The 14,593-nt window shown below is 39.7% G+C and overlaps 1 protein-coding gene across 1 annotated transcript in view; it reads right to left on the bottom strand.

Moving 5' to 3' along the window:
- The window catches only part of RECK (reversion inducing cysteine rich protein with kazal motifs), an 87,757-nt gene extending 73,528 nt beyond the window's left edge, over positions 1 to 14,229 (bottom strand). The window contains exon 1 of the mRNA XM_025359110.1: positions 14,056 to 14,229. Within this exon, the coding sequence (XP_025214895.1) occupies positions 14,056 to 14,155 (100 nt within the window). The 5' untranslated portion in view covers positions 14,156 to 14,229. The remainder of the gene's footprint in view (positions 1 to 14,055) is intronic.
- Positions 14,230 to 14,593: the final 364 nt, after the last annotated feature.

Raw genomic sequence — 14,593 nt, forward strand, 5'->3', positions numbered from 1 at the left:
CCTGGAAAGAAACAGGGAATATTTCTTCTTCGAAGATATTTATTAACTTAAAAAATTTTATGAGCAACTTAAGTACTAGGCATTGATCATTCATTGAAAAAAAACATAAGTCTCTGGCCTCTTGAAGATTACATTAAAGAGCAGATATTAAACTATATATGTATCCACACACACACACACATATATGGAAACAGAGAGAGAGAATATGAATGTGAAATGGTGGTAAATGTTATGGTAATAATAAAGCAGGTTAAAGAGTAAGGAGGATGTGTGTGTGGGAGTGAGTGGGTATTTTATACGGCAGGCTAGGAAGGCTTCACTGAAAAGATGTCACTCAAGCAGATACCTTAAAGTAAGGGAACAAGCCACAATGAATTTTCCAAAAGGTGGAAACAGCAAGTGCAAAGTTTCTGGTGTGTTCAAAGAAGAGCAAAGAGTGTGGCTAGAAAAGAATGACTGAAAGGTAGAGTAGGACATAATGCAATGAGAGAGGGGGACCAGATCATACAGGTCTCTATAGGCCATCGTTAAGAACTTTGGCTTTTACTCTGAGAAGGATGGAAAACCACTAACGGGTTCTGAGCAGTATGTCATAATCAGAATAACATTTTAAAAAGACCACTCTGGTTCCTGTGTTAAAAATATAATACATAGGACTAAGGGAGGAAACACTAATAAGCTATTGCTGTAGTCTTGATAAGAGACTGTAGTGTCTTCAACGAGGGTGGAAGCAGTGGAGATGGTATTAAGTAGTCCGAATCTGGATATATTATGACTATAAAGCTGACAGGATATGCTAATGGATTGGAAGTGAAACATGGAAGAAAAAGAATTAAGAACGACTCTAAGGTTTTTGGTCCAAGAAAGTGGGAAAACACAAATATCTAGAAATACCATTAACTGAAATGGAAAAGACTAAGGGAGGAGATCTCAGAGAGACAGAGAGATGATTAGAAATTCAGTTTTAGATATAATTTTGAGATGCCTATTATATATCTAAAAGAATATACTGAGTAGGGAGTTGAATATATGAGTTCGGGAAGACTCCAAACTGGAGATGGGAATTTGGGAGTCACACTATGTAGATGATATTTAAAGCCATGATGGCATCTGGGAGCGATGGGATCTGAGAACTGAGCACTGCATTCCATCCTTCAGAGACAGGTGACAGCGATCAATGTATGTGAAGATAATTAAGAGAAAGAATGGTATCCAAAAAGCCAAATAAATGTTTCAAGAAGATGTTAACCATGTTAGATACTGCTATCAAGTAAAGAGGATTTCAAACTGATCACAGTATTTGGCAATGTGAAAGATATTGATGATGACCTTAAATAAGTGTCATCAATGAGAAATAAAGGGCAAAAGCCTGACTGAAGTGAGTTCAAGAGAGAATTCAAGAAAAGAAAATACAGACAATTCTTTTGACGAATTCTACTTTTGAGCAGTTGTAGAACATTGTATAATCAATAATCTGACTGGCCTTTCTCCCTGGTTCCTGGGAGGGAGACTCTAAATCATCGGAATTTCCTGAGTAATAGGAGTGCCTTTGTCATGCTAATAAGGTGACCCACGGTCTCACCTATCAAGCTTGCCCAAACGGTGGCCCATGTAGCCCAGGCCCAGCTTTGAATGTGGTTCAACACAAATTGGTAAACTTTCTTAAAACTTTTTTTTTTTTTTTGCAGCTCATTAGCTATCATTAGTGTTAGTGTGTTTTATGTGTGGCATAAGACAATTCTTCCAATGTGGCTCAGGGAAGCCAAAAGATTAGACACCCCTGACCTAAATAGTTTCAGGATGGCTGGCAACACTAGAAAGAACAGCCATATGTTTAAAGAGCTGGTGGGGCTTTTAGCCACATGGTATCAATCTGACCTCCCAACTTCCAGGGATTGAAGGGGGACTGCAGATTGATCTCAACCATATGACCAATAATTCAATCAAGTATGCCTATGTAATGAAACCCCAATCAAAACTCTGGACATAGAAGCTCAGTGGAGCTTTTCTGGTTGAACACATTGATGTACTGGGAGGATGATGCATCTGATTCCACAAGAGGACACAGAAGCTCTGCATTCCCTCCTAGATCTTACCCTATGATGCTCTTTATTTGGCTGGTCCTCCTGAATCGTACCCTTTATATTAAAACCATTATATAAAGTATAGTGCTTCCCAGGGTTCTGCGAGTTGGTCTAGCAAATTATTGAACCTGAGGGGGTCATGGGAACCCTGGATTTATAGCCAGTTGGTCAAAAGTGTGGGTGGCCTGGGGACCCTTGAACTGAAACTAGTGTCTGGAGTAAGGGCAATCTTGTTGGGGACCATGTCCTTTAACTTGAGGGGTAGATGCTGATTCTGGGTGGCAGAACTGAATTATATTATATTATATCCAGTTGGAAGTAAAACAGAATATAGAGAAACGAGGTGGTTCCTAGAAGGGTATGTGGATTTTAAAAAGAGGCATTGTGTTTAGGAATAGGGATACAATAGTGAACAAAAGTTATGCTCTCTAACTTCACCCAGGTTACCATTTGGTAGTAGGACAAAATCTAGACAAGAGTAAAGAATTCAAGGACACTGATAAATTAACAGGGAAATTGACAGCATCTCATTTTCTCAGTGAAATAGTGATTAGATCTGAAAATAAATAGGGCTGAGATAAGGTTGGGGGCTTGGGTTGAAATTATAGAGATCTGAAACAGTCACTTTGGAAAATAGAGAAAGGAAACAACTATAAATATGTTTCTCAAACCTGTGTTCAAAACAACACTGCTTCATCAACTTAGAGAAAGAAATGTCAAATTAGAGAAAAGGAAAAAGGTTGCCAAGCAGCATTATGGCTCCAGAGGAATTCATAAATTGGCTATAGCGATAATCATCAGAGGCATGTAACTATTGTAGAGCGCAGAAGACTGAAAAGAGGATAGAGTTGGAATGGTCAGCAGCTGTCTAGAATTGGCAAGTCAAAAGACACAGGAGGGAAAAATACTACATTTCAGGCAGGTAGATCTGGTACAATGGTTTAAAACACCTGTTTTTACATTTATATATATTTAACCTGTGTGTCTGTGGTGTGTATGCAACATAATCCTCTCTTCAAATGAAATCTATACAACTTCAGTACACATATTAGATAAAAGTAATTGGTATTGAGGAGAAATGAATGAATAAATGAATAAAAGAAGTCCTCTTCAGATCTTACCAACCAGGTTTCTAAGTTTGAAATTGGAAATCATTTTTCCATAAAACAATGACAGGGTCTAGGATGTTACTGCCGTATTACTATAGTTTAGTTTCATAAAAGACTGTTGTGGGGCTGGCTTTTTTTTTTTTTTTTTTGAGACTGGCTTTCTAACACTATTTCTATGTCAAAACGTGTCTTGAAGTTCTAAACATTTGGTTTACAAAATTCTGAACAACACATAAAAATTTCACTACATTTCAGAAGGAAAAAAATGTAACTTGATTGCAGTAAGTCTATAGTTACTTTCTATGAAGGGCTAACACAAGGGAGGACCGAAGCACTCATGAGGGTTTGTTTTCTTTTCTTTTCTTTTTTTTTTTGAGAGTCTCGTGCTGTCACCCAGGCTGGAGTGGTGCCATCTTGGCTTACTACAACCTCCACCTTCAAGTGATTCTTGTGCCTCAGCCTCCCAAGTATTAATCGCTGGGATTACAGGAGTGCACCACCGTGCCTGGCTAACTGTTGTATTTTTAGTAGAGATGGGGTTTTGCCATGTTGTCTGGGCTGGTCTTGAACTTCCGGCCTCAAGTGATCCGCCCGCCTTGGCCTCCCAAAGTGCTGGGATTACAGGCATGAGCCGCCACACCTGGCCGAAGCTTTCTTATAGCAACTCCTCTGCAATGCCACACCAAACTACATCCATCTCCTAAGACTCTGCTATGTCCCTACCCTCATTAGATTGGGAGGATAGTCAGGAAAAAAGGCTCTCCTGAGTGATATTGATGCGCTCTTTCGAAGAGCTCTAGAAGTTCGCACTTTCTACCACTAGCCTCTAACACAAAGGTCATATGAGGGCAGAAAATCCTGCTGGTGGTAAGCAAAGATAATTCAGGATAACATATGGTCCCAATAAACAGAAAAAGGCTCAGCAAAAAGTAAACAATCAGGCAGAGAGGAGTCTGATTTGGGCCTAGGGATTTTTGAAAAACAGTTTCTCAGAGCAAAGGTCTATTTAGAACAGAAACACAAAATGTGTTATAATTAAAACGCAACTAGCAGTTTTTTTTATAGCAGAGGTTTTACTAAAATATAACTATAAAAGCCTTTTTTCCTATTTAATGGTGACGGTCAAATTTATAGGGGAGTATCCCTCAAAGTTAAATTTTTAAAACAATTTTTTTTTCATTTAAAAAAGCTCAAAAATTTGGAAAACAAGAAGAAAAAGAAAAATTATATTTCCACTGTCCTGCCAAAACATTTGTTGACATTTTGGCATATATTCCTTCTAGTCTTTCCAAAAGACTTTTTGATACTTCTGACAAAATGCGATGAAAGGGGGCAGCCTAAAGTCTTCTGGTAGTAACTCCTCTCCCTCTCCCAACCAAACGTTCTTCTATAACAGCGTATGTCTTTCCTTGAGAGGATTGCCACTCTCCATGAAGAGGACAGGGGACCTCTGCTCCATCACATTTTCTACACTCTTTTCTTACCTTTAGCCATTATTGTATCAGCACACATTTTTCTTCCTTTGAAATAGTAAAAGCTTATTAGAATATTTAACACTGCATATTTTTCAAGAAATAAATGTCTACAAATAGGCATCCATTCATATGATTTTGTTATGAACGGGAGAAGAATTCAAATGCAATTAATGTGGCAATTAAGGGTCTATCTTTTTCAGAGCAACTAAAAGCGATTAATTGGGTCATTCAACATTACAGTACAAAAAAACAAAACAAAACAAAACTCTGCCAGGCCTAATGCTTTCTATAAGAGAAGATAATGAATTCTAGATATACTCTGGGTTTATAATTTGATCCTAATATATTCTTCAAGAATAATAGTTTAAAACTCTGCTTATTCTCGTAAAATAGAATTGAACAGATAAAGATGGAACAGTTCAAAATAAAATGTGACACTGCTGTGATGAAAATAAAAAACACAGTGTTATCCTCATTAAAGACATCAGTATGAGTGTCGTATCTTGCATTCTTATTCCAAGAGTCTGTAATTATAAAATTAATAAAAATTAAAAATTGATTACTAAAGGCATTTTTTGGGCTTAAAAAGGTATTAGTGTAGCCTGAAAATAAGCAAGCAGAATTATCCAATAATTAGAAATATCAAGTTTCAGCTGCTGGTTTTGGCCATGTGTATACTAAAGACAGGCAAGTAAGCAGGAAGCACATGCTCCAGCCACATGCAGAAAAACGCAGCTTCTAAAGCCAACTAGCTTTAAAAAAACAAATATACACCCTAATCCAAAACTAAGAAACATCCATAGAATTATAAGATTTTTGAAGTTAAAAGGGATTTTGCCACAGATGTCTCACAAAAGCTATAATTCAGTTGGCTAATGAAAAGCCATTCATGTTTCCTTAAAAAAAAAAAAAAAAAAAGATTCCCTCTAATTAATGTCTTCCTAAAGAACAACTAAAACAGTGTGTATGTGTATAAATATATATATACACACACATATACATACATAGATGTGTGTGCGTGCACATGCATTGTGTATTACACACTTCAGGAGAAAAAACTAAATCTGAGTTGATACTGGAAAAAGGTCATTCTGAATTTTAAAAATTAATTTAAAAATCTGTTTTTTAATGTAAAATCTTATTTTTAATCAAATATTTATTTTCAAAACAACTTGGAAAATGACAATCACTTAAAAAACATTTAAATGAGAACTGCAACTTTAACTTATAAATACATTCATGCAATTGTCACATTTAACCCTTTAAAAATATACATGTGGGTATATCTGCATGTCAGATATACTGCATGACAGATAAAGTATACAGTCAGCCAAGGAAGAGCCAAATAGTGAGAGGATTACCCACATACCCACCACCTCGATTCAACATTGCTAACTTCTTGTCATACTGCCGTATCTATCTGTATGTATGGATGGAAAAATACATATTTTGTTTTTTTCCCGAATCATTTGCAAGTTACAGATATCCTTCTCCACTGCTTGCCTCATATTGCACTGCTGCATCAGCCAATTATATTAAGTCAATTGTAGTACCAATATGACTGCCAGATTACTTTTTTTAACCGACCTTTCATGACATCACTCTTCTAATCAAGGGCCTACAATGGCTTCCTGCTATTCCAATTCTAAAATTTCAAAGTCTTTCTCTAGCCTTCCCTTCCCTAAACTTCTATTACTTTTAGCAAAGAAAATCTACACTTACCTAGAACACAGTCCTCTGACTGGAATGCTTGATGCCCACTTCCTGCTGACTCCAAACATATTGCAAGGCTTAACTACCATCTTAATTCTTAGTAAGCCTTTCTTCTCCAACAACTCTAGGCCTTGTTGATGTTTTTTGTTATTTAAGATCCTACTATTCTAGTGAGAGTCGGAAACTTTAACACTTAACTCTTCTCTAATCATTTCATGTGGGTTCTCTTGGTATCCCCAGATTGACTGTAAGCTTCTTGGTACAATTAGCACAGTGCTCAGCTCAAAAATTAGATTCATTGATTAATAAGGAATAATGGAAGTCCCAGCCAGAGCAAATAGACAAGAGAAAGAAATCAAGGGCATCCAAATTGGTAAAGAGGAAGTCAAGCTGTTGCTGTTTGCTGACTATATGTTCGTATACCTAGAAAACCCTAAAGACTCATCCAAAAAGCTCCTAGATCTGATAAATGAATTCAATAGTTTCAGGATACAAAATCAAGGTATAAAATCAGTAGCACTGCTATACACCAACAGTGACCACTCTGAGAATCAAATCAAGAACTCAACCTCTTTTATAATAGCTACAAAAAATAAAACAAAATACTTAGGAATATACCTAACCAAGGAGGTGAAAGACTTCTACAAGGAAAACTACAAGGCCGGGCGCGGTGGCTCAAGCCTGTAATCCCAGCACTTTGGGAGGCCGAGACGGGTGGATCACGAGGTCAGGAGATCGAGACCATCCTGGCTAACCCGGTGAAACCCCGTCTCTACTAAAAAAGAGGCAGGAGAATGGCGTAAACCCGGGAGGCGGAGCTTGCAGTGAGCTGAGATCCGGCCACTGCACTCCAGCCTGGGCGACAGAGCCAGACTCCGTCTCAAAAAAAAAAAAGGAAAACTACAAAACACTGCTGAAAGAAATCACAGACAACACAAACAAATGGAAACATATCCCATGCTCATGGATGGGTAGAATCAATATTCTCAAAATGACCATACTGCCACAAGCAATAGACAAATTCAATGCAATTCCCATCAAAATACCATCATCATTCTTCACAGAACTAGAAAAAACAATTCTAGTTCCTAAAATTTCAATTTCAATCCTAAAATTCATATGGAAGCTTCAAATTATACTATAAGGCTGTAGTCACCAAAACAGTATGGTACTGGTATAAAAATAGGCACACAGGAACAGAATAGAGAACCCAGAAATAAAGCCAAATACTTACAGCCAACTGATCTTTGATAAAACAAACAAAAACGTAAAGTGGGGAAAGGGTATCCTACTCAACAAATAGTGCTGGGATAATTGGCAAACTCTATATAGAAGAATGAAACTGGATTCTCGTCTCTCACCTCATACAAAAATCAACTCAAGATTGATCAAAGACTTAATTCTAAGACATGAAACCATAAAAATTCTAGAAGATAACATCGGCAAAACCCATCTAGACATTGAATTAGGTAAAGACTTTATGACCGAGAACCCTAAAGCAAAAGCAACAAAATCAAAGATAAATACATGGGACTTAATTAAACTAAAAAGCTTCTGCACAGCAAAAGAAATAATCAGCAGAAAAAACAGACAACCCACAAAGTGGGAGAAAATCTTTGCAAACTATGCATCTGACAAAGGACTAACATCCAGAATCTACAAGGAACTCAGACAAATCAGCAAGAAAAAAAAATCCATTAAAAAGTGGGCTAAGGACATGAATAGGCAGTCTCAAAAGAAGATATACAAATGGCCAACAAACATATGAAAAAATGCTCAACATCACTAATTACCAAGGAAATGCAAATCAAAACCTTACTCCTGCAAGAATGGTCATAATTAAAAAATTAAAAAATAACAGATGTTGGAGTGGATGTGGTGAAACGGGAACACTTTTACATGGCTGGTAGGAATGTAAACCAGTACAACCACTATGGAAAACAGTAGGGAGATTCCTTAAAGAACTAAAAATAGATCTACCATTTGACCCAGCAATCCCACTACTAGCTATTTATCCAGAGGAAAAGAAGTCATATGAAAAAGACACTTGCACATTCATGCTTATAGCAGCACAATTAGCAACTGCAAAAATATGGAACCAGCCCAAATGCCCACAGATCAACAAGTGGATAAAGAAAATGTGGTACATGTGTGTAGCAGCACAATTAGCAACTGCAAAAATATGGAATCAGCCCAAATGCCCACTGGATAAAGAAAATGTAGTTTATGTGTGTACACACACACACACACACACACACACGCACACACACAGAGACACACACCATGGAATACTACTCAGCCATAAAAATGAATGAAATAATGGCATTTGCAGCAACCTGTATGGAGTTGGAGACCATTATTCTAAGTGAAGTAACCCACGAATGAAAAACCAAACATTGTATGTTCTTACTTATAAATGGCAGCTAAGCTATGAGGACACAAAGGCATAAGAACAATAAAATGGACTTTGGGGATTCGGTGGCGGCAGGGAAAGAGTGAGTGGGGGGTGAGGGATAAGACTACACACTGGGTACATTTTAGTGATGGGTGCACCAAAATCTCAGAAATCACCACTAAAGAACTTATTCATGTAACCAAACAACACCTGTTCCCCCAAAACCTATTTTAAAAAAGTAGTAATATCCTATAGTTATACAATGTCTTTTTAACAGGAAAAAAGTACAAAAAATTTTCTCTCACTATATTAATACTACTTCAGTACCATATTTCATATGGTAACTCACCTATAATTTAGAAAACATCATATGATTTTTAAATCAAAAGATAAATTGGACTAAATCATACACTCAGGTAAGAGGCAGGCAGCCAGTTGGTGGTGGGCTCTGCAGCTACAAGGTCAAGAAGAAGAGCTGGGGCTGGGAAGCTGACATTTTATGAGAGTGTGGAAACCATGTGCAAAAAAAAAAAAAAAAAAAAAAGGAAGCTGATTGAGGGAGAGAGGAAACTGGAAGAGATGCACAGAGAGAAGCCATGTGAGATACAGACTGTCTCTAACAAAACACACAGGAAGTCTAATTTCCTCTCAGTCTTGGTTCCTGTCAACTTTCTAGTTCCTGTAGCAGTCCCTGAGGTAGAGATGTGCTGAATTTCCTACCCTTGGCTTTCCATGTGATTTCCTGTTAAATGCTATATAACCAGCTTCCTAACCCTGACTTATTTGGGGTTTTGTTCCTTAGAGTCAAAAGAGCCGTAACCTAGAGATTCATCATTATGAAACAACTAAAGCAAATGACTCTTCTGAAGTCCTCTTCCCAGACGCTAACAGTCAGTACTCTTAGATAATTCTCTTCCCCACTCTGCGGCAGGGCTCCCATCTCTAAACAAAGGATCTAAAAGTGTAGCTCTCAATTATCTCATGGTCAGAACACATCTCTTAATACTCCACTTACAGTATTGTTCGAGTTATCTATGTGCTTTACAGCATCCATCATACTATGTGCTATATACCTGATGAAACCACATGCCTTTTCCTCAAATATATTCTTCAGATTTAGGATATAAATAGGTATGTACTAATATAACCACAGATTAGCAATGTAGATATTATACATTTTGGGGTGATATTTCCTGTCTGAATTTCCCACTAAACTTAAGCCCTTATTTTTGCTTACCACTTTATAGCTCTTCCTATCACAGTGTCTGTCAGTATTAATAACTTAATAAATATTTGCTGAATGGATTACTCACAGGTATGGAACTTGGCTTAATAAGCAATGGACCTAGTGTAATTATTACTAATATTCACCCTAAACGTACAAAATAGAACTTTTTATTCTCTCCTTTCCTTACCTTCAGACCCTCCTCCAAAATGCTTTTCCTCCATCTTCCCTACTTCAGTAAATGGCATCAACTTTTATTAAATTACGACAAAGAAAACCTATGAGTAATCCTTAATTCCTTCTTCCCTCACTTCCCACATCCAATCCATCAGCAATATATTTTAAATATCCCCTCTCCTATCTCCACACCACTCTACTCTTGAGTCAACCCTTAACTCCTGCTTGAACTAGTGCAATGGCCTTCCAGACATCCTGCTTATACTCGTACTCACTACGATAATTTTTTCTCATTCAGCAGCAAGAGTGACCTAAAATAGAAATAAAATCATACCAGTTTTACTTAAAACTCTATTGGTTTCTATCTGTGCACAGAATAAAATCCATAATCCTTATGCGGTTTTTTGCAAGGCTCCGCACCATCTAGCCCTAGCACACTCTGTTGGTCACTATATTCCAATCATATAACCTTCTGTTCCTTATGCCTTAAGGCTTCTGCACTTCCTGGACCTCACCCCTGTCTTTCATAAGAATATCCACCACCTTCTCAGCCTTCAGATCTCAGTTCTAAACTTCACCTTCTCAAAGAGGCAGCTCTTACAAACTCTTTTGAAGTTCTTTTACATAAAGAACTACTCCCACTCCACTCACACAATTCTCTGTTAGCCATTTGGGTTTAGTTCCTTCATAGCATCCTTATCATACCTAGAAATCATTTTGTTATATATTTATCTATTTATGGTCTATCACCTCTCTCCTAGAATGTAAGCTCCTTGGAGCAGCAGCTCTGCACCTGGAACAGTGCCTGACACATAATAAGTACTCATATAGTAGTCTTTGGATAAACAAACCCCATAGTATCTCTTTTGTTCTTTTAAAGACCACATTTATAATATGTAAAAATAAACTCCTTGACCTCTTCCCCCTTTCTTCTGTAAGTGGCACACGGTGAAAAGTATGATTAATGAAAGATTGCTTAAATTTATGGATGCCAGACAGAAACTTTTAGCTGCATACCAGAATAAACTGTCATGTCTGGTCTATCACCAATTCTTCTCTTTCTACAGTGTGGGCCAAGATACTTCTTTGGTAGGAGAATTTATTTCTTACTACTTTGCTCCAGATAGGCGTTTGCTTTTTCTAACTTAAAATTCATTACATTCTTCTTCTGGATTCTAGGCTTGCTATTACACAATTCCTTAAATGTCAACTTACTGAAACCTGGCCCTTAAGGTTATATCCTTCCCTCTTTTGTACTATTACAAAGCAACTTACACAAAAATAGAGCCATTATCAGGTGCCATGACACACAATGCTGATACTGCAGGATAGGGTCCCTTCTCTTCCTCCAAAGAGAAAATCATTTCACTTTCACACTTTCCATCCCCCAGGAGCAGGAATAATCAAGGTAGATAAGATTTGCAAAGCTGTATAGTAGAGAGGGTCAATAACCTGCAAAGCCTTATACCACGGGAGCCAGAAGTACCCAGTCTTGGATGTGGTTAAGGAGAGGGGTAGGAAGACTGAGCAGGAATACAAGCAAAGCCTTCACTGAAATAAAATTTTATATTCTGTTCTTAATTCTGTTTAGGATTGAAAAGCATTTTCTATGCTTTCTACAATTCACAGTGGAAACCTTTGTCCATTATATTACTCAATGTCCTTTATGTAAGGAACCAGGCAATATATGCTTCCTAGAATTTAGTATAAGGAACATGTCTCACTTGTAGATCAAACTTGGAATCTTTTTTTTCTTTTTATCAAACAATGCAAACTATATGTTGTCATGAACTTACTTAGAAGGGCCTTTAGAAATCAACTAACCCACTGTTTTCTGAAGTGTGCTTTAGGTGTTATGAAGAAAAAAAGAATTTTATGAGCAAACAAGTTTCTTTCTGTAACAACTTTATTGAGATACAATTTGTATACCATGAAATTAACCCTTTTAATGTGTACAATTCAGTTGTTTTTAGTATATTCACAGAGTTGTGTAGCTATCACCACTATCTAATTTTAGAACATTTTCATTACTCCCAAAAGAAACTTCATACTCATTAGCAATTACTGCCATTCCCCTGGCAAAAAAAGTTTCTTGTTTTGTTTGTTTGTTTGTTTTACCATAGGAATCCTTGGACCCTTTATTGTGAATCTAATGTGTTTTGTGAATTTATAAGACAGGGTACCATGTGCAGTATTTCCCAAACATACTTAATAGCTAACATTTCAGTGCTTACTATGCCAAATGCTGGACATGTATTAACTCGATTAATTCTCATAATAAAATCTGTGAGGTACCATTTATAATAAATGTGGCTATTTGAGCACAAAGAGATTAAAGCTAAGTAATTTGCTCAATGTTCTTAACCACTCCACTGTACTACCTCCTGCAGAACTGGCTGGTTGTGGGAGGAGAATGGACAACTAGTATTTCATAATTTTGTAAGTGTTTCAGTTCAATCTCTTTTAATTTAACAGAGAGAAAAATGGGGCCCAGAAAAGTAATCTGATTTAGCCAAGAATACACAGCATTTTCTCTTTTTTTCTTTGGGATAGTTTACAGCTAAATTTGAAGCCCAGTTATAGTTAACACCCTTGCTGGAACTGACTTTGTTTTTATTTTTTTTGTTTTTTTTGTTTTTTTTTTGTTTTTTTGAGACAGGGTCTCACTCCCGAGGCTGGAGGGCAGTGGCATATCACAGCAGCCTCAACTTCCCGGGGCTCAAGCAATCCTCCCATCTCAGCCTCGCGGGTAGCTGGAACGACAGGCATAGACCACCACGCCCGGCTAATTTTTGTATTTTTAGTAGAAACGGAACGGGGTTTCACTATTTTAAGCAGGCTGGTCTCGAACTCCTGGGCTCAAGGGATCCGCCCGCCTCCACCTCCCAAAGTGCTGGGATTACAGGCGTGAGCCACCGCGCCCGGCTGACTTTGCTTTTTTTTTTTTTTTTTTTCTTTTCAGGTGTCTCTCCCTGTAAGCAATGCACTTCACCACTTTTGCATGTACACCTCCTAGCCATCTTTTAATGTCTAGTACAGCTAGGGGGAATCACTCCATTTTTCACTCATCCTAGGTGGATGTCCTCTCTCTCCCTCTGTGCACTCATACATGGCCCTTCATTTCCTCCAGACATTTCTGCCTTGAATTCGAGTTACTTCAAGCTCCTGCTGCACCCCACCTCCTACCCAGAGAGCTTTTGGAGGGAAGGAGACGGGGTACACTCAAAAGGCCAGCAAGTGGAAAGCAATCAATAGGCACCCAACAGTTTCCTATCCATCCTTGGTTTAATTCTTGTAGAGCAAGAATTCCTCTCCTCAAGTCTGCCAGCCCCCGGGGGGGCAGGGTTTACTGATTTTTAATGTCTCCTGCCCGAGTCCAGTCCTGTCTGAGAGACAGGACACCGACCAGGCGGGCCGTGGAGACCGTCAGTGCTCACCGCCAGCAAGGTCGTTCTGAACCAAGTGCGGGTCAAGCAACAAGTAACAATAACTAACTGGGGCCGCGGTAGGGCGGCTGCGTATCCAAAATCCCATCCAAACCTCGCGACGATCCTGGGAAGGGGCGTCGCACCCTTTTCTGACAAGCACCAGAGGCAAGCGAAGGGGTCAGTGCCGAATAGGGGGCCCGTGTCGGTGGGTGACAGACCAAGGCCTCGAACCCTGGTCACAGCTCAGAAGATCTTGGGGCGGAGAGAGTTCCTCACTCGCCCCGCCTCGGCACCCGCCTCTGGAGCGCTGAGACCTCAGGTCCCGGGGTCACCGGACGTAGGCCGGGTCTGGGGGTCGCGCGCACCCCCGCCCCCTGCCCCGCGCCATCTTGGAGCGCTGAGGCGGCCGCTCCCGACAGCTTCGAACCGTTGCTCCGGAGGTTACTCACCCGCACTGCCCGGGGCCAGGCCCCCTGCCACCTCTGCGACCCCCGCCACGGTCAGCAGAAGGAGCAGCGCGCCTCGCAGAGAGACCCGGACGGTCGCCATGTCCGGGCCGGGCGGGTCCAGAGCCGCGGGATGCTCGGACCCAGCTTGGCCGCAGCCGCCGCCGCCGCCGCCGCTCGCGCGAGGCCCCGCCCCCGGCGCCCCGGTCCTTTGGTGATTGGCTGCGACGCGCTCAAGCCCCGCCCCCGTCTCACAATGTTTCCAAAACCTCCTGGGGGCGGGAACGTGCCCCTTACCCGGGCTCTTTGTTATGGCCCAGCTGTGTGTCGGCTTTTACCCGGAGTCCACCAGCCCACGTTCTCCCAGAGGGAAGTCAGAGGATGTCAGAGCTGGGAGAGTCCTTAGAAAGCCTCTGCCAGCTCCTGAGGTTTGGGGCCACTGAGGCTGAGAGAGGAGACTGACCTTACTCAAGATCACACTGCAAGTTCACTTGAGAACGAGGACTTAGTCCAAGGCCGAACCGAAGGGGCTTCTCTCCTT

The sequence above is a fragment of the Theropithecus gelada genome, chromosome 15, assembly GCF_003255815.1.
Source record: "Theropithecus gelada isolate Dixy chromosome 15, Tgel_1.0, whole genome shotgun sequence".
NCBI lineage: Eukaryota > Metazoa > Chordata > Mammalia > Primates > Cercopithecidae > Theropithecus > Theropithecus gelada.